The sequence below is a fragment of the Haemaphysalis longicornis genome, unplaced genomic scaffold (genome assembly GCF_048455015.1).
Source record: "Haemaphysalis longicornis isolate Haplotype H1 unplaced genomic scaffold, Haemaphysalis longicornis Haplotype H1 scaffold_12, whole genome shotgun sequence".
NCBI classification, from domain to species: Eukaryota; Metazoa; Arthropoda; class Arachnida; order Ixodida; family Ixodidae; genus Haemaphysalis; species Haemaphysalis longicornis.
Window position 1 is genome coordinate 118,872,557 of NW_027526225.1, and position 20,775 is coordinate 118,893,331.

Here is a 20,775-nt window from a genome sequence, read left to right on the forward strand (position 1 = left end):
AGGAAGCCTTTTTTGCTGTTTATTATATGCTATGTTTTGTGCAATACCGCTGATATTGCCCCTCAGACATCACCTCCCTGCAATGCAATTCTGTAGTGTATTGAAGGCGACTATAAAGTTGTTATTAGGTATACATGGTGTCTGAAGGAGGTGTATATAATACCCTCTAGCACCTTCGTGCTTTAATATAAAACTGATTATATTGTCTCATAAAAGAATGCCTTTTCAGCAATGCATTTGCGTACAGCTGTTTAACCGACTTTAATGTGTTAGGTGTATAGCGCTTTTCACAGTGCGGCAGCCGCTTTTCTGATGGAGGCGAAAAGGAAAAACGCCCGTGTGTACGAGATTTCGGCGCACGTTAAAGATCCCCCGGTGGTCAAAATTAATCCGGAGCCCTCCACTACGGCGCGCCTCATCGCCTGCGTTGCGTCGGCGCGTTAAACCCTACAATCAATCAATTTTCACAGTGCATGGATGTATTCATTGAGATGCCATAGAGCCTTCGTAATTTCATACAAGACTGCTTATAGCACCTCGGCAAAAATTGCGGGGATTGCTTAGAACTTTCGAAGAACGTGGAGGCGAAAGCCTAGTGGGACCTCCCGTTGACCTGCTGTTGAACCTAGCGTCGCGCCAGTCACCCCTGCACCAGAACTCCGGGAAGCACCCTCGGAAGATCGTTCCGTTCGCAAGCCATCGCCAGGAGCCTGAGTCCTGTTGCCCCCCGTCGGTACCTTTGCCTCACGAGAGAGAGAGAGAGAGAGAGAGAGAGAGAGAGAGAGAGAGAGAGAGAGAGAGAGAGAGAGAGAGAGAGAGAGAGAGACGTGAGTACGTAACGTGTTATTTATTGTCATCGTTTCCACCCCACCCTCTCTGCGGGGCAATCGGTTGGATCTTTATTATTAGAGAGAGAGAGAGAGAGAGAGAGAGAACATTTTTTTAGGAATCGGGTTAGCGAGTGGTTGTTAGAGAATGCTGTTAGAGCTTAGAGGTTAGGCAGCATTCTCTCAACAGAGGTTGGAGAATACTGCCACTCTGTTACCCTTAATGACCAACGGGTATCTTGCCTTCGCATTACATGCGCTGGCCACGTCCATTTCTTCTTCTTAATTTCTACTAATATGTCCTTAACACGCATTTGTTCCCTGACCAACTCCGCTTTCTTCTTGTCCCTTAACGTTACACCTATCATCATCCGTTCCATTTCTCGCTGAGTCATCCTCAATTTAAGTTGAACCCTCTTAGTGAGCTTCCAAGTTTCTGCCCCGTAGGTGGGTACCGGTAAGATGCAGCTGTCATACACTTTCTTCTTCAGGGACAATGGTAATTAAAAATTGCGCCCACCTCCCCGCGAGGGGAACCCTGTGTAGATGCGACGCGTCGTGGGGTTCACTTGGTGTTTCCGTTGGATTGATTCTGAAATCGCGTGAAACGTGTCGGGAACGCGTATGATTGTTATGTTTTATGATTATTATGTTTTATTGGCCAAGCTTGGTCAATCTCTCTAAGTGGTATGCTTGGGGCTTCGCTGTCGCAACGACCTTTACTCCATCATTGTTGCTGTAAGTGGGAGCTTCTTTTCTTTTATTGCAAGTGTTAATCATTGCCCCATCATGCGTTGTATCAGTTGCATCTTGACGTAGTTTGAATGAGTCAAGGATATAAGGCGCGTTCGTAGCATTTGATTCTGTCTCGGTTTTGTGGCGCAGTGGGAAGAGCACCATGTACCTCGCGTTCCTCCCACAGGGTCGTGGGATCGAAACCGGGTGCTGCTAACTATTTTTTTTATAGTGTAGGGGGAGGGGTGTGGACGGACAACGCCGTATGGAGGGACAAGGCGAGTGAATGAGATGCATTCGCATCTAAAACCAATAAAGATGTTGGTGTTTTTCGTGCAAGGGTATCTACCACCTCGCGGTGCCAAAACTATGTTTGGTGGCCCTTCAATGTGCCAGGTTTGTGGTTAAAATATGATATGAGTATGAGGTGGTCTGATACGGACAAAAAGGGCGACTATTCTCATAGTGACAGGTGAGGCTGGTTATGGTAGAGGCGTAAAGGCGCCGAAGCCTCGGAGCGTGCTACGCGAATGGGGCTCACTGACCACCGAAAAGAATCATCAGAACCTCCTCTTCAATCTAGAGAGGGTCTGAGGTCACACGCCGTGCGAGGTAAGTGTTAAAAATCCTACAAGTAAGTTAGACGTTTTTGGTTTGTAAACATCGCTTGAAGTTCAAATGAAATCAAAGTTTGTTTCAACATTGGTACAACTTCGACAGTGATGATGGTCACTCTGGCAAGAAGCTGTAGAGACAGCTTGACGGTGCCAGAGCGCCGCGGGTGCAGCTGCGACAACTTTGGCCATAAACAATACAGTGCACAGCTTAGTTTGTTGAAAACAAAAATTATACAGAAGCAATATTACAATACACTGAACAATATGTCACCATTATTAATCAATAACGTGGAAATACAACACTACAAGGCGACAACATGACAACCATTGTTGATACAAACATCACTGTAATTTGTCGTTGAAAATTAGAGAATTCAATTCTTTGCGACTGATACCGGCACATTCAGCAATATGAGGACATAATCGGTTAAGCATCACAGGTATGTTGTGACTAAGTGATTGTAAAAAAGTAGTCAGTGTGACGTCGAGGAACAATATATTTGTCTTGTTCACGAGTTCGACCTGTTTCGGTTCGTAATGATAGACCAGCCATTTCCACTAAAACATTACGGTGGGCAGTGCTCGAAAAGTAAAGCCGATACAAGAGACGACACTTATAAAGATGCTGAATGTTGATTATGTTGTGATGCTGAAATAACTCTTTGGTGGGATGAAGATACTGAACGCCACTAATGCATCGCATGGCTCTTTTTTCAAGGAGAAGGAGTGCATTAATATTCTTTTTAGTAGTCGTGCCCAAAACCAAAGTGCAATAATTTAAGTGAGATCTGAAAAGGGCGTTATAACTTTGGAAAGTTATTTGAAAGTTATTAGAAAGTTATAAAACACTGAGGGGCGTACTGAGATATTGTAGGTGCAAAGTTAAGGAAGTGTCGTCGTCTGACTTCATTGCATGAGGTGCACTCGAGATGTGGCACACAGAAGGGTATTCCGCACATTTTTCACAAACTAGTGATCGTGTACCATTTAGAAGGAATGAACGTGTTGCTTGAGTGTGGCCTATGCTTACTCAGCCGCGCGACCAGCCTGTGCCCAGCCGATGGCTGCTGACCAATCTTCGTTGCCGTCGGGGTCTTCTGGAGCGAATGGAACCGAGGAGTACCACCTGTGGAAGCCACCGCTATTAGTTGGGATGAAATGCTGAAGTGGACCGGGTTGTCTCCCACGATGAGAGCGGAGACGCCGCTCTCCTTATCATCAGTTTGCATACGACATTACTGGTGAATTTCAAAATTATTTCCAAACTTCAAATCCGGAGAACGCTCTTCCCCTCTAAACTATTGTCCCATCTTGGTAACCAGCAATATTTGTAAGCTCCTGGAACATATAATGCACACACAAATTATTAACTACCTGGGGGATCATAGCAGTATACATAAATATCAACGCGATTTTCGCAAAGAGTGCTAATGCTAAAAAAACTCCTCCACGTGTCCTGCTATTTCTCTGTGGATTAAAAAGTCCACCCCGTGTTGTTTCTTCTCTTGGGGTCCACTGAACCACAGAATATGCCCGCTAGTGAGCTCCACGAAGCATTCTCCTGTCCTAACTTCGCGTAACCCTATAATATTTCACTTCATATCCGAGACGTCCTCTAGCAGTATACAGCTAAGCTTCCCTCACTAGAGAGGGTGCATGCGTTGAACGTTGCCAGGGTCAAGTTCCAAAGGCGGTCTGTCCGGACCCAGATATTCTTAGTACCCTCTGCTGTATCGCAGTTCTGACCGCCGCCGTGGTCAAGTGCTCTACAGCTGCTGGTGACTGAGGGCCGAGAGTTGAGTTGGTTAGTCGTGGGAGGTGGCGGCCAACTGATACACCAGGGTGGCCAGATACTTCTCTGGTGAGGGAGAGTTGTTTACGTCCCTAAGTGCCTTCCTATCGTGGTTGAATCTATCTAGTTCAGCCTCTTAGGTGTCCGGTATGATGGCTACTTCCGGAGCAGACAGCCCTCTGTGCCGACATGGGTTTGGCTCTGGGTGCCACAAAAAGCATTGCGCATTTATTGTTATACTAAAGCTATTCTTAATCTAAACACTAAAATCGCGGACGTAACTTCTCACTTCTCTACCTGGGCGGCTTTGCGGTCAGCTAAGAAAAAGTGCGGATGTGTGGGACGACGTCGCTTTACGTTCCTGCGTGGTCCCAAAGCGGGAATATACGAAGGGAATGTCTGCACGGGGGGTCTGCGTTTAAGTCGAAATCCGTCTGAATAGGCGGTAGATTCACATTAACTATAGGTGCTTGCCCCCTTCTAGAAACTCTCGACAACATCGACAAGAGAATTTTGACTACTAAGGAAATTTTATATAACTTGGAAGTATATGCTTAAGATTCTGCATTGTCTTACATCGAGAAAAAGCTCTACGAGGTGGGTACAAAAGTGTAATTTAGAAGTGCTGCGTGTATCGCATTTGAAAGACAATTCCTAGACGGCTTTTGTAACTTCTTCTAACGAGGCGGATTTGCGTTCTATTAAGAAGGACTGCAGATGAATTGCAGGTATCGGTTTAAGATTCTACGCGAAGAAGGTCTGCGAGCGACCAAAAATGGCTACCGGTGTTGTCCGCACGCGCGCTGTGGGTTATAAATAGCATTAAGTTCGCCCGTGCCACTTCTCGAAACGGATTACCCTCGTCGCCTTTTAACGAGAGAATGAGCGGGGTTTGAACAAAAGTTAGAAGGAATGCAGCCCATTTACGGCGGCGAAGGATTGGCGCGCGGTGCGTTAAACAGCGACAAAACGATGCCACATGGCTGGAGACATCATAGAGACTGTCTACCAAGGTGCGCCGAACGAGCTTAAATATCTATAAGCATTCCCGGTCGTCTTTTTTAGGAGCTAGGAATGTGGAGGCATATATACGTTGTGAGTGCTTAGAACTGATCCGCGGGCATTGCACTTTTCTTCCCGCTCCGCGTGTGCACTTCTCGCACGTGAAAATAAAAAGATTCATATTTGAAATTCCTTTCATTATGGTGACAGCGAAGGTAGAAGCTGCTGCCTGCTGGCAGCTACTTTGTTGACGTACCCGTGAGCGTTTTCAATCGTTATAATAGCGTAAATGTGGAAAATTGGTCGCGCAGAATCTTAAAACACCAAAAAATGAAAAAAAAAGGAATAACGATTTTGCGAAAATATGACGACATCAAATATACGCATCTAATACATCTCCAAAAATCGGAGATTGAACGAAAAATCCCGAAAATGAACGTTCGAAATACGAATAAAAAGTAGCGAAAACGGACCAACCCTGCACTGTGTCCTGCATCTTCGGAAAAATATATAATTGGTGAAGTAAAGGCACTTAATTGCTATCACAAGAAGAAATCTTGAAAAGAATTAAACAACCCAACGCCTTTGACTACTCACAGCCAAATCTGGCTGTGAAGAGCTCTAAAAGGGTTGAAAGTTGGGCGGGTTGGCAATGATGCATCTCAAAAAGCAAACCGCGTGCGAATTAGCGGCGACACGAACACATGAAGACAGCAGAAGCGCAGACTCGCAACTGGTTTGTTATTGCACACAACAAAGCCTTAAATGCCCAAGCGCCCAACCGACACGCCCCCCATGCGCCACAATGCTCGGCGCACTTGGTCGCACCTGCAGAAAACAGTAACAACGAAAACCACAAAACAAACTTTGGGGCACACGAATGGCGAAAACCGCAAAGAGCAAAGACAATCGCATCACACACGGGTTATCTTGCCCTGTAGAGGCACCGAAATCGCACTTACTGCGCATATAAGTATGCGACTTCGACTACGCAAGGCGATAGACGGATGACTGAAGCAGTCCGAACCAGCCTTGCTTCTACCGTTTATCGCGTTTGCTGCTTCTTATTGCGAAATAAAATTGCTGTGCATGATCACAGGGACACAATCAGGCATGCATGCGCGGCAATGGGAAGACAGGTGGCTCAGGTCACGTTTTTATTTCGAATAGCTAGGTTCCTTTAGCCCGATATTTAAACAACGTCCCGTTTGGCCAAAGTATATTAGATGCGACTGCATCTCATTCATTCGCCTTGTCCCTCCATACGGCGTTGTTGTCCGTCCACACCCCTCCCCCCACACTATAAAAAAAATAATAGTTAGCGGCGCCCGGTTTCGATCCCACGACCATGTGGGCGGAACGCGAGGTACATGGTGCTCTTCCCACTGCGCCACAAAACCGAGACAGAATCAAATGCTACGAACGCGCCTTATATCCGTGACTCATTCAAACTACGTCAAGATGCTACTGATACAACGCATGATGAGGCAATGATTAACACTTGCAATAAAAGAAAAGAAGCTCCCACTTACAGCAACAATGATGGAGTAAAGGTCGTTGCGACAGCGAAGCCCCAAGCATACCACTTAGAGAGATTGACCAAGCTTGGCCAATAAAAATAATAATCATAAAACATAATAATCTTACGCGTTCCCGACACGTTTCACGCGATTTCAGAATCAATCCAACGGAAACACCATGTGAACCCCACGATGCGTCGCATCTACACAGGGTTCCCATCGCGGGGATGTAGGGCGCAATTTTTCCCCACAGGCAAGTGGGATCGAATAAACGACCCCTGTAGCATACGGTACGAACCTCTTTTTGTGATTAACATTGTGACTCTGGTCATTAAAGCTACTCCTTTAGATTAGGAGACGAAGGGCTGGGAGAAGTACAAAAATATAATTACCTCGGACAGGTGGATAGTGTTGACCCCAACCACGAGAGAGAAATCCGGCGTAGAATACCGGGGAGCACTCGGCAAGCACTCCCAAATAATGAAAAGTGAGGGACCTCTGTCGCTCAAAAGAAATATATACAACCAGTGCATACTGCCGGTAATGACATACGGAGCTGAAACTTGGCACCTTACTAAACAACTATAAAGCAAACTTAGGTCGGGCCAGCGGGCCATGGAACAAACAATGTTAGGAGTAACACTCAGGGACAGGAAACGAGCTTCCTGGATCAGGGAACAACCTCGAGTTGATATAATAGTTCACGTGAAGAAAAAGGACTGGACTTTGGCTGGCCATGTAGTAACGCACCGACAACCGGTGTACAGTTAGGGTAACAGAGGGGATACCAAGGGATTTGCCTGGAAGGGGGGGAAGGCCAATAAGGGGAAGGCCGGATGGAAGGGTGAAATACGGAGATTCGGTGGCCAACTGTGGACTCGAGCAGCGCAGGACAGGAGCGGTTGGAGGTCAACGGGATGGGCCTTCGTCCTGCAGTGGGCCCGGGTAGGCTGTTTATGATGATGATGATGATGATGATGATGATGGAGTAGCTTTCACGCACGTACATATAGTTACGGGAAATAACGCCGATTTTTTTTCGATTTCGTACTATTTCGAGGATTGACCGAGGTAGATTTGATGCGGATTGCACTAGGTAGCGGCGTAATCGAATTCAGCTAGAACAAATGTATTACGATAGTTTAATTTACCGTGCTGCCACGTGCGGCGATTTGCGCAGAAGTACAAGCATCCTGACTGTTTTGTTAGCGATAATTCCTGTATCCGAGATAAATTAAAGATTAGATGCAAGGGTAACGCCAAGGTATTTTAACAGAGGAAGAGAGAGGGGGAAGGTAGTATTCAATTGGGATATGGAGGGTTCTAGGCATGCTGGAAAAGTGTTTAAATGAGGGTGGCGGGGCGAAGTCGCCCTTTGAATGGGGAGCGTCCAAGTCATTCTCATCATCAGAATGGCATATGGCATGCCATACTTGGCGCTCTGACAACAAGAAATACGGAAACTCGACGCCATCATACGCCAGGCCTACAAGACCGCTACGGGGCTTCCAATCGGACGGCAGGCAAGAAGCCTTTGCAACAGCTGGGAAGAAATACAAGAGGCCCACCACGCATCTCAGATACGCCGACTCCAGCTCACGACCACGGCAAGAGCAACACTTCTCCGTCTGCACTACAACTTCCCACCACGACAAGATGAGAAGATTCGAATTCCAACATACATTCGGAAACACATCCCCGTAGCCCCCCTACCCCGAAATATGCACCCGGTTTTCAACAAACAACGGCGCGCGGCACGAGCGCGCTTAATTCATAAGGACAATCACCATTTACCATGCACTCGATACACAGATGCATCGCCTTACCCACATCGGAAAGCACAAGTAGCCTGTGTCGTTAACACAGAACTCAGCGACCGTTCTCACTACTTCCATCGAGACTGGTGAAGAGTGTGCCATCGCCCTTGCTGCAACAACAGGCGAGGAATTGCTTAGTGTTATCCCGATTCACAGACCACCTGCAGAAACTTTCCGATTGGCCGCATCTCTCAACCCGCACTGTACCTTCTTCGTCAAGTAAAAACACTACCACTTAATATCACCTGGTCAACCAGCCACCAGTCCCTCAGAGGGAACGAGGCGGCACACGCCGCTGCCCGTGCTCATACACACCGGGCCGTTGCCTCAGGAGGAGAAAACAATGATCGAACTGCCTTAAAGCCAGCACCACTCCACACATACACCGAAATCTTATCCGACTCCAAAAACGACCGCCATCGCTTCCCACCCCCTCATCCACAATTAACACGCGACGAAGAAACCACTTTCCGGCGCCTACAAACCGATTGGTATCCCCATAACACCCCACTAATCGCCATGTACCCCACCCAATACCCTGTCACCTGTAACTTCTACCCTGTTGCTGACACCCTATACCACGTGGATTGGGAGTGCCGATGGACCCCCACTCTAACCCCAAATCCCAACCCTACGTATGAGCAGTGGGTGGAGCAGCTGACCAGCTCCGAGCTCTTGGACCAGCGCCAACTGGTGGAACGGGCCCGGACGGCCAGCCAGCACCAAGGCATCTTGGAATAAGGATGCCTGTCACTGGGTGGAGGCCCTACGAGCATCCTCCTGCTCATTAGTACAATAAATGTTTGTCTCTCTCTCTCTTGCCGTAGGTCTTCCGGTAGAAGTAGTAGTCTGGTGGGGTCGCGTTAGGACGTAACGAGTAGGCCCATCGTTCTAAACGTGTTGCGCTAGGCTTCTTGAGAGTCAAAACAGTGCAATGATAGGCATGCGTGTTGAACGCAATAGTCATGAACCATATGATTAAAAGTGGAAGGCGAGTGGTGATTAGCAAATATCGTGGCGTCAGCCTTTTTTTACGTCTTAGGCATAATGCAGCGTTTTGAAGTAATAGGGAGCTGTTTTGATTCTTCATCTCTTGGATTAAATATTTCAAATGAAATACCGCCAGGAACATCGGTGATGTATATAAGAAAGAGGAATGGACTCAATATTTAACCTTGAGGCCCACCAGATGCGATATGATTTGGTGACAAGACGACATGTCATTCATTCATTCATTCATGCATTCATTCATTCATTCATTCATTCATTTCATACTATTTGCATTAAGCATGAAATGTAACCAAAACTGGACGCGTAGCCAGAGGCTTGTATAAGTAACAATGTACGATGGCGGACTGTCATTTATTACATTAATAGTAAGTCACCCTCAAGAATGCGTTATTTAAATATAAATTGCAAAACGTTGTTGTTTGGCGCTGATTAGAGACCAAATCAGAGGCACTATAAAAGCCAACAAACACTGCGAAAGTTTTGTGATAGGCATGAATGCAGGTAGATTTGTAATACATTTTTAGAGTTGATTTTCGCAGGATATTTCGTACTGAAATACACAGATATGATGACAAGTTATACATTTCAATACGCAGGATAATACTGTAACATTTCTCGGGTATGGAAGCCAAAGACAAAGGTCAGTAGCTGAGAGATCGTTTCAGTCGTCATATAAGCCCTTAATTATCGCCGGCAAACATGCACAATGGATGATTGTGACCTCGTGAAAAGAGATTGTCTGCCCACAGCCGGAACCCTGTTTTATTTTGACTTGTTATTGTGTTCTGTGTATCTCTTCTACCTCACATCAAAGTAGATAAAAAGAGTCACTTCCGTAAACCCCCCCTCCCTTCCCCCATACGTCGTATATAGTTCATTTAACAAGCTGCGTCCAGTGCAGTCGATGCTAGATTGTTCTCAGCAATACGTCCACTGAGCGACATTCTACGATGGCCGCTGAAGAAAAGCGACAACAGCGCTGCTACACCTGCCCAGCGTGGGGCCAGAAATGTCCTTCCAAGACCTCAACGCCTATCTCTTTCAGCCGGATTTTTTTTATTTTAAGCAAAACAATGTTTTCCGTGTGTTTTCTCAAATTTCAGGGTCCCATAAGGTCCCAAACAAGAAAAAAAGCTAGAAGTGCAAGTAATTACAGATTTATTATTCAGACATTTGATTAGGACACCCACCAATTAAAAATTTTATATCGAGCAGAAACACCGCTTTTGCAAATCTTCCTAAACTTTGACTACATGAACATACAAACAAAAAATCAGATTCGTAATGCAAGTATCAAGAGATTTACAAGCTTGGGAATAAAACTCGGACTGCCATTTTTTTCAGCCTCAATGTTGTAATTACGCCTCCACCGGAGCTTCTTCTTTGTAGCCTGGAACTCCACTAAAATGAAACAACAGTGATATCTGTCGGAATAGGCATCACTGAAGAGCAATTCCCCCCCAAAACTTGTAGTTTTGGTTTCGTTCTCTACGCCCTACAGGAACTGCTATGTTATGGCGTCAATTGACACCACCAGGGTCGAAGTGGCTATTATCGCTTTTCTTGAGCCGGCCAGCGTCGAACGTCACGGTGAATGAAACATGCTCACCGCGTGGATTGTTAACGCAGCATCCACAGCGCTGCACGCAACTCCTGAAACGAACTCATTTAGGTCAATACGACCTGCAGCAAATTAACCCGTCAACCATGCTCCGAAATTGGTCTGCGTAAGCTGAATTGTGAAGCGCATTTACTGAGCACACTAACAACGAGGGTAACACACACGCGCATCGCTTGCATTTATTCGCAACAAGTGTAGGTTGACGGTAGCGGCAGCGTCGGGGAGAGGCGTGCACTTCGCAGTCCACAACGTAAGCAGAAAATGAAGCTAAACTCGGGAAACCTGCACTACTCTGTTCATGTAGATCTGGTGCAAAGATGCCGCCAGGGTCACTGCAAGAGATCAAAGATTTGTTAAGATACCAGCATTAAACTTCCCAAGGCAACGCGCGTTCAGTTGTAACGTGTTGTTTATGTTTACTACGGACAAACAACCATACTGCGAAACAAGTTGCTCGTGACTTTCAGATGCGTTAAATGGCGTCGAATGGTAATGTATTTGTGCACGACTTCTGGCGACGCATACACGCCGTGGTGGCTCAGTGGCTAAGGCGCTGCGCTGCTGTGCACGAGGTCGCGGGTTCGATTCTCGGCCGCGGCCGCCGCTTTTCTGGTGAGGGCGAAAAGCAAAAACACCCGTGTGTACGATATTTCGACACACGTTAAAGATCCTCCGTTGGTCAAAATTAATCCGGAGCCCTCCACTACGGTGCGGCTCATCGCCTGCGTTGCGTCGGCGCTTTAAACCCTGCAATAAGTCAATCTTCTGGCGACGCATATCTCTCACCTCAAGCGAGATCGACAGTATTATCAGTTCCACTAGCTTAACTTAACACTTCCCTCCGATTCCCAATAAAACTAGTAAGCAAAAGCTAATGAAGTAATTTTATCTTGCTTAGCCAACTCTAGATAGATTATTATTAGTATTATTGAGCTTTCAGATGACCGCCGACACTTAAGCTCACGCGAAAAACGGAACGAATTGAACTTTCACCTTTCCCTGTTTAATGGTTGGTGCAGTCAAAAACAAGCGCTTTGCACGTGTGCATACATGTAGTAGACAAAACCGATGATCAAGAATCCATACGAGGGCATAATGCCATAGGGTGAGTAGTTCATCGCTTTTCTTGTGCGAAAATGAAAGTTTCGGATCGGTGTGGCAGTAAAGAACGGAAAGACTGAAACGCCAGCTTTCAGTCTGATACAATGAGACGCCACAAGACCAGCGGACTTTAGAACTGGTGCCGTTAATCGTCACGACACGTCAAAACTGCGAGTGTACACAGGCCATTTTGTCAGTCTATAACATCTCGAGATGGCTAATTCACAGAAAATTCACACAGTCAAGAATATGGCCCGGAAGTAAACTGCAAGAAAATTTACTTTTCTTTTTTCAATTGAGATTTTGGCTTTTCTGCGAGGTAGGAACGTTATTCCCGCTTCTTTGCGCAACAAGCTCCAGCTTCGTAGCACTTCGCAGTCGGCTTTCTTGCACGACGCCAAAGCCGTAGGAAATAACTCACACTAAGGAGGTTGAGGGACCCGAATCAACGGAGCTGCTCAAAACATGTTGGTGATGATTTTTGCTGCTTTCAGAAGTCTTCCTTTTTTTTTTTTTTTTTTGACGCGCCGAGTGCATCCAAAGGCTTCTTTTTTTTTTTTTTTTATTGAGACGCGCTCGCAAATGTCCTTTTTAAGGCATGCTTCGGTGGGGGACAAGCAGGTGTGAGGTGGGGAGCGATTAGTGTGATCTGGTTGATGCGATCGCTTTCCAAATTTTCTAACGCACACGCACACTTCCGTACAACATAACCACTTAGCTAAACGAAAATTACTCCTGAAAATAGCAGCTGGTTAAAATTCACTACATGGGACACAGCTTAGATCAAACAAAATTGCGGTCACTGACCAAGTCAAAAGAATAAAATTGACGTTTCGGATCCCCTACGGAATCCTTGTTCACAATGAGGCGAGGCAAGACGTGGTCGCCGTTTTCATGCTGTCAAGATGCGTCGTAATGATCGTGCGTAGATACCGGGCATATTTCCCTCTGTCCCGGTATCTACGCACGATCATTACGACGCATCTTGACAGCATGAAAACGGCGACGACGTCTTGCCTCCCCTCATTGTGAACAAGGATTCCGTAGGGTATCCCAAACGTCAATTTTATTCTTTTGACTTGGTCAGTGACCGCAATTTTGTTATGAACTGACCACCTGACCAGACGGACTTCCGTCGAACCCTGGACTAAGCTTATATCAACATTAACTGGAGCGCACGTTGGGTACATTCTGTGGCATCTAATCTGCGTCACGGTTAATTTTGTTGCGAGAATAGCGCATTATCGTCCTCCCATGTAGCCACGCCTGACCAGCGGTAAACAAGCAGACGGTTTTCTTTGCTTTGTTCGAAGACCCCTCGAGAAAGTAAAATTACCAACCCTATCACCTCGTAGGCTGGAAGTTCGATCCGTTTTTCCGACGTTTACGTTCCCTATCTTTCGAAAGGTTAGTGGTGCACTTTCAGCAGCGTGGAAACGCAGCCGAGAATCGAAAGACCTGATTTCAGCAGTGAGACACCACCACCACCAGAACATTGATGCCATCACTAGCTACGCTGTCAATCAGTGGCGGTCCCAAGGGGGGGGCGAAGGGGGCGATCCCCCCCCCCCCCCAAAAAAAAAAGGTCCTCAGCTTCTTATTTTTTGTTTTTTTCGAAGCATTCCACTTGCGCGAGGTTAAATCCCACTTGTGTGAGTTCGCAAACGTGTTGCGACCGTCAGAAATGCGGGCTCGAGTCAGCCGTAGCACCGCCTACGGGGAGTCAAAAACCACTGTGTCGCTAAGTGATTTGTGCGCAAGCGGGTTACACAACATACACGCACACGCCGGCATGGTTATCACCTCCTCCACAGAACTGGCGCAAGGAGAGGAGCGGTTCTTATTCGCCCCACAAAAAAAAAAAAAAATCGCCCCCCCTCCCCCCCCCAAAAAAAAAAATCGCCCCCCCCCCCCCCCCCTAAAACTAATCTCTGGGACCGCTACTGCTGTCAATGCTACTACCTCTAGGGTGGAAGTCCAAGCCTGTTGGCTAATGGTGCTTGGGTAAAAAAATTAGAGGAAGAACGCTACACAGGCAAAAGAAAAGTTGGCTTTCCTGCAGTACGTTTTGGCGCGACATTGGAACGCCATCAGCGAGCCGTAAAAAGCTTCGCTTTAAAACAGAAAACACAAGGACAGTCCCTCGACTGTCACTTAGTGACTGCCTTTGTGTTTTCCGTTTTTCCCTTCTGTGTGCCGCCCTTCCACTATTTCGTTTATTCAAGCGCTCCCTCTGCCGTACTCTTTCGTACGCGTCGACGGCGTGGAAAAAAATTCACGCATCTCCACGAAGTGAATCATGACGAGTGGGCGAAACACTGGGGATCGTTCTTACTGTAAATCACCCGTGAGAGTGCTTACTGCTGCTCAAAAGATTTCCAAACCAATCCAGTCCAACCCAAACTTAATTCAATCCAATCCAATCCAATGCTCCTCGTGCATGCGCAGGCAGCTCAGCACGGCTCTCTAGGAACTCTCTCCCTCTCTCTCTAACCTTTCGTGAACATTTTATTTTGTTCTTGTTAACCTTTTGTGAACCTTTTGTTCACAGATGCTACGAATTACACGCTGCTGTGCCGTGAGCACGGACGCCGAACAAGCCTCGGCCTTAAGGTGATTCGCCCCTAAAACCACAAAGGTACGGGGTCTATTCCGCTGGGGTTACGTCATCGTACTATTCAAAGCCGAGAAACCTCATAACCACTGCACCACAGAATAACGTGACTAGCTACTCCTCCGGCCACTCATGCCTTACGTACCGTGTCATTTCTAAGGCGTCGTGACGCAGTAAAGAGGGTGATACTGCTTCCGACGTGTGCAACGCCACTCGGAACGCCACTCGGAACATGTTCATCGATTCGCAGACGTACTTTGCGCACTTCGCCACAAGCAGTCTCCGGCAAGGACAGCGCACCGTACGCAGGACGACACTCACCGACGTACAGACAGGCCGCGATCCAGCAGTTGTACGCCGCCTGGGTGAACCGGTGGTCAGCCTCGCCGTGGAACTCGTCCTTGCTGTGAATTTCCTCGGCGTGGATTCCCAGGTCCTCCGCAAAGGCAACGCTGTGCGTGTACAAGAAGAAGCCCATGACGGGCTGAAAAGGAGCGCGCATTAGCCGTTCAAGTCGAGCCACTGAGCCCTGATGTTTGGCGATCGGCAGGAATCGTTGGCCTTTGCCATTTTTTTTTTCAAAAATAAACTGGCGTGCCACGAGCCACGGCGGCGACTCACCAGCATTACGATTCCCCATAGGCTCAATAAAAAGCAGAAGATCGACAATTTGAGATTGCACACTCGAATCATCGCTCGTGTTCCGCGGGAGGCTTGTGTACTGCGGCGGTCGTGGTTGGTCCGACAAATGGCGCATACCCACCTAGGAGGATTGGCCAAGAAGAGTTATGATTCAATTGTAATCAATCCTGCGATGCTAATAAGGGAGCAGAAGGAAAAATTTGGTCTAAGTTCAACAGAGAGAGAAAACAAAAAAAAAACAAAAAACAACAACAGATAAAACAGTAGGAAAACTAGGTACAAGTCAGCCTAATCAGAATATTTTTAACACTGCAGACGAGCTGTCTGCATGATCCCCCTACCGTGACGAATGCCCGAGTGCCCAGACGGGTCCCGGTCAACACGCTAACTACGTACCGGACGGAACGGACGGACTGCTAAAACTGTCTAATAAAATAGAGCCGTGTTCCGTTTCATGGAGAACGGAGAAAACCCCTGTAATTTAAGGGAAGTGCGTTCTGTTCCTCGGTATACGGACGACGTTCTCTCCATAGCAGGTCAAACGTAATCTTTTTCTTCGTTGCAAAATACGGGCGCTTCTTCTGTATGATGTAGAGCGGAACCAAAATAGTTTAACCATAACTGCCACCAGTCTATCGTCGAGTCGATCGTCGGGAATTGATGGAGAAGCGAAAACTGCGCCCCGATATTATTCTTGCCGTAATAAATGCGGTTCTGCTTTGTTAGTTTGTAAAGTGTAATAAACTTAGTGAGGACCATGAAGCCGATACAACTCAGCACCAGCGCTAACGTGATCCGTATGTTGGCTTTACGGCGCTCCGGCGACGTCGCTCCCCCGCACCCGCAAACTGCACATGCGTGTGCGACCGGCGCACTTGTACAAAATATAAGGTTAGTTACATGCAGAAGAAGAGTTACGGAAAGTAATTTAGGTAATAAGGAATCAATATCGGCCGAAGTATTTAGCCTAAAGCGTAAAACCAAAGCACGGCAAGCACTATTCCCGCAGTGCGAAATCGCAGTCGCAGCCAGTCACATTTTTGCGAGCGCTTTCTGATCAGCGATTTTGGGGGCTTCGGGGAACCTTACTGCGCAAACGCTAATCAGAAAAAATTGCACTTTATCAAACATGAATTCCACAAACCAGCTAGCAAACAGCGATGTATGGCACACGCAGGGTGGACATCCATCTAGTACACAGGTTATCTAGAAGGAGCGCAGCGTTTGTGCGGTGGCGCAGTAGTCTGGGGCGTCACACCAATCCAGTCAAGGTTGCGGGACTAAGTGCCGGCGAGGTGTGTAAGTGTTTTTTCTTTTACGGTATACGGTGGGTCTGTTAAATTACGAAGTGAAGGTTTTATCCATTACGGAAAGACGGGTTTTCTGAAACAAAGTATCGTTTTATTACGGTCATTCCGTACTACGGAATGTCCGTTTTTAAAACTATCTCCGTTTTCTAAGTTGTGCAAATGTGTCCGGCAGCATTTTACCAGCATCTTTCTCCGTAAAACGGCCTTTTTTTACAGTGTTCTCGCGCACGCGATGAGGGAACCATTGGCTGGTAAAGGTAGAAAGCTTTGCTTTAAAATAGAGTGCACACAGCCGTTCTTGAAAATATTGAGTTCCACCATTTCCACTTTTCTGCCCTTTCTCTCATTACGTCGGCTTCGGCTTACTTCCTCCAATACGGTTCTCTGTAAACTGCAAAGGCACACCTAAGTACTTTGCCGGCGTGCTGACCCCATTCATGTTAGCGAAGACGCTAGGGGCTGATGGCCAGTTTGCATGCCGAAACCCCAGGCATCTTCTCCAATTCCCGGTGCTCCCATTCGCCTTACAGGCTCGTTTGACTATTTCCAGTAACATATTGATGCTTTCGAGACCGGAACAAAAAACACCAATATCGTCCGCCTAGGCTAAAAGCTTAACTTTTGCCGCATGCAGTCAAAATCCTTGTTCGCTGTCACTGCGTATAATTCTTAAAAAAAGTGATTGAATGAACGGACAAAAAAGTAACGGGCTAAGGGGTGTCCTGGGCGTACGGAGCGCCGCAGCCTTCTCAACTATTAGCCGCGTCTTACAACCTTTGTACGTCATGGCCACCCCTTCCCGAATAACAGAGCCAACATTCCCATAGTTCAAAATGCACAGCATTATTTCATAGGGAACTCTGTCGAATGCTTTTTCTAAGTCTAGTTAAAGCATCGCTACGTTGGTTCCTGTTGCACCGCAGCATTCCAGCAGACGAGCGGTGTGGATGTACGTGAAGATTGTGCGTCCCTTAAAGGGACCCCGCAACACTCTTTGAGCAGTGCAAGTAAACCTGCGCGACGCTTAGCCTACACTACCAGCAATACCTGAGCCAAATATTACACGTGCACGTGCAGCGGTGAGCGCGCGAATCGCCGTGAAACACGCGGAAAACCCAACCGCGCTTTCTTCAGTTCTCCTGATTATGCACCCCCGGCATGGCCTAAACGACGTCATTGAGGCCCTGGCTGTCCGATCGCACGTTTAAAGTGGCAATTCGCAACGTTCTAGTTACCTTCGCGCTCGATTCGTGAAGAGAAGGCGACAGCGTGGCGCTCACCTTTGCATTGCAGTGCACCGTTCGGGCGACTCCGTCGACTTCCGTTCGCACATATATCGGGAGGAACCCTCGGAGCAAGTCGTAAGAAAGACCGCCGAAAAGCAGGCGCCTTTGGGGGCGGCCCGTCTTCTGCGGTGCTCCCGCCGCTGATTACGTCGTCCAGCGCTCGCTTCCCAACCACAGGGTTCGCACCGGCGCCGTCAGTGTTGGTGAGCATCACCTCAGGTGGCTTGTCAGCTGCTTCCGGGTCACCTTCCGTGCTGTCGCTGTCGGCGCAAAGCAACGGCGAAAGAGAGTGCGCTGTATCCCGAGGGCGACGTTCTTGGGGCTGGGCGTCTATACCGCCGCCTCGGGTGACGCTGCCCTTGTCTCCCCCGGGTTGCCGTCCTTGACGCGCGTTCCCCCGGCGGTTTCTCGGTTTCGGTCTCGTCCATTACGAGTTACGCAAAATCTTCGCCTCTTGTCGGTGCAGCCACCTTCGCGTCGATGCAAACACAGTTACCTTCTTCGTGGCCGAACTGACGACACAGCGCACACCTCGGCACCCTCCACTGGCGTCGTACAGTGGTGATCTCGCTAAGGGTGAACACGGGAGCGCGTGGCCAGGGGAGTGAAACTTCCTATACCTTGCATGGGACGCGATATTCGCTCGAAGCGCCGGACAAACCCCTGGTGTTTGGGGGCGGTACTAAAAACATGGCGGCGCGTTGCAGACATGCACTGGGAAAGGCCATTTTGATGAGGACTGAAAAGCCGAGTGGTGGTGGGGGGGGGGGGGGGGGTGGAGCGCCAAATTCAATTGGGAAGCACATGGAAGGTAAATTGAGCGAGTGAAAGATATTCAGATGGCCAGCGCACGACCTTTTTCCTGTTGCGCAACCCGCCACATTATCGAAAGGGCAATTGTTTTGTTCTGATGGATGAAGTTTTACGCGTCCACTTCATTTTGAACCACTTATTCTAAGTACGACGTTGTTTTAGTTTAGTAGTACACACAATCTAGACAAGGATAAAGAGTACAGGTTTTTCATTTTTATTGCTAAATGTACCATTCATACAGTAAAAACACAACTTGGATATTTTACACTTTTAATCGCAAACAAAGGTGTATGGCACATGGCCGCATGCTAATTAGGTATCCAGCCAGTGCATATCTGTCCAGTGCCTTGTCTGTCTAAGGTACGCGTAGTCTCTGGTGGTGAAGTGGGCAGGCCACAGCCGGTAGCTGCTGTAGATCTGGCGAGGTGGTAAATGAGCCAAGTTCTGCCTTCTCGCACACTGCATCCAAACGCGAGATCTGGAACATCAACAAACACGTGTGTATATTTGGGTTAGAATGAATACTAGCTTTACTGCTGCTTTCAGGCGCACATAGTTTTGAGTGAAAACTTGCATCTGTATTCGAAATAAACGTTATCTGATATATTAGGAATATTTAATTCTTAAATTGATTTTGGCTACAAAGACGACTTGTGACCAATCGTAAAGGCAAATTTCAAATTAAAGTCAGCCTTTATTATTAAGAGACGCAAATACATTTTTCTATTTGTGCGATGATAATGGTCGGTGGCAACGACCCACCTTTCCTCCTAATCCAAAATACATTTCTGCAGACAAAAGCAGCCATCCCACACCAGAATCGCTAAGCAATTGTTCATGCATATATACTTTGGCGCCCTATGTATTCATCAGATATTTTTCGGGCGCTGCAATAAACCGGTCATAAAAACCTTATTTAAAAACTTCTAATACATTCCTAGCAAAGGTTAAGCCTGCACTGTCTAATTATTTATCGGCTTATAGCTGTAACTGCGTTCTTGTGAATATATCGATCGTTCTTGTGCTAAAGCTGAAGCTGCAAGCACGGAACTGAAGGTTAAATTATAAATTATAAGTGGTGGAATTATAGTTATGATTGTATTATAAACATATAAAGTAATTGCTTACTTTGTATAGTTATTGCTACAAATTTATTCTGCTATGTGCCGTTGATTCACGTGACGACAAAATGCACAACACACAGAACACACAATTGAAACGCAATAAAATCATTGATGTAGTCACTACTTAGTTAACATAGTGCTAAGAACACGATATGGACCTACGGACCCAGTCTTTGAGCCATAAGTGTATGGGAGATGCCTTCCTCCAGCTGTGGACATAAACAGGCTGATAATAATGACGATAACAATAATACTTGCAATAATTATAATAATCACAATAATATTAATAATAAAAGCAACGCATGATACGAAACAAACTAAACGCAGGCAATCAAAAGATAATAAAAATAGTGCAGATGAGCTCACACTGTTCCATTAGTTATTGTATATCTTGCCTCATATACATTTTGCTGCATAACCTGCATACTTGCGCTAAAATGCAAAACACACGATCGAAACGCATTGAATCAATAACGCACGCATAAACAAACGTGTGTGGCTAATGTAGTGATTGGATTAATTACCAGATGCTCTGCCGCGCATTTTATGCTTCACTCAAGAGTCAAAGAAGACAATCAGAATGTAATAAATAGATAGGGCACGTGCATGCTCACTTAAATTATACAGCTACTGCTGCAACCGCATCCATGCTATCTCGTGCAAGCGTAGAAAAGCAAAACGAGCAGCATGCAGACCGTACCTTTCGTCCGGCGGGATCCAAAAGAAGTTTATGCCGGCCTGGCGTGAAGAATTTTGACACCACTCAGTACAGCACGATCTGTGATGACGGCGCGACTTTGCGGTGGTAAAAACGGCCCTCGGAACACCGTGGATTGTAGCATACCTATGGGCGCGACAAGAAACGCCCCTTTTCAGCGGTGCGAAGCAGAAAGGCACGGTTCCTGTTTTCCACTGCTGGTGGCGCTCGTATTTTCGCAATCTC

The 20,775-nt window shown here is 47.0% G+C and overlaps 1 protein-coding gene across 1 annotated transcript; it reads right to left on the reverse strand.

Moving 5' to 3' along the window:
• Nucleotides 1–11,124: 11,124 nt before the first annotated feature.
• On the reverse strand, nucleotides 11,125–18,487 carry LOC144163399 (ribonuclease kappa-like). The gene is made up of 4 exons (XM_077694376.1): nucleotides 17,890–18,487; nucleotides 15,279–15,420; nucleotides 14,979–15,141; nucleotides 11,125–11,274 (listed from the first exon to the last, which is right to left on the reverse strand). Exons 1-4 carry the CDS (start codon nucleotides 17,940–17,942, stop codon nucleotides 11,210–11,212), a joined length of 423 nt encoding a protein of 140 aa, XP_077550502.1. The 5' UTR covers nucleotides 17,943–18,487; the 3' UTR covers nucleotides 11,125–11,209.
• Nucleotides 18,488–20,775: the final 2,288 nt, after the last annotated feature.

Excerpts from the sequence above, each read along its gene's own strand:
- LOC144163399 (XM_077694376.1), bottom strand. The coding sequence starts at position 17,942 with ATGTGCGAACGGAAGTCGACGGAGTCGCCCGAACGGTGCACTGCAATG. Across the intron at positions 15,421-17,889 it reads CGGTGCACTGCAATGCAAAG|GTGGGTATGCGCCATTTGTC; the intron begins GTGAGCGCCACG and ends CAATCCTCCTAG. Across the intron at positions 11,275-14,978 it reads CGCGGCCTGTCTGTACGTCG|TGACCCTGGCGGCATCTTTG; the intron begins GTGAGTGTCGTC and ends GATCTCTTGCAG.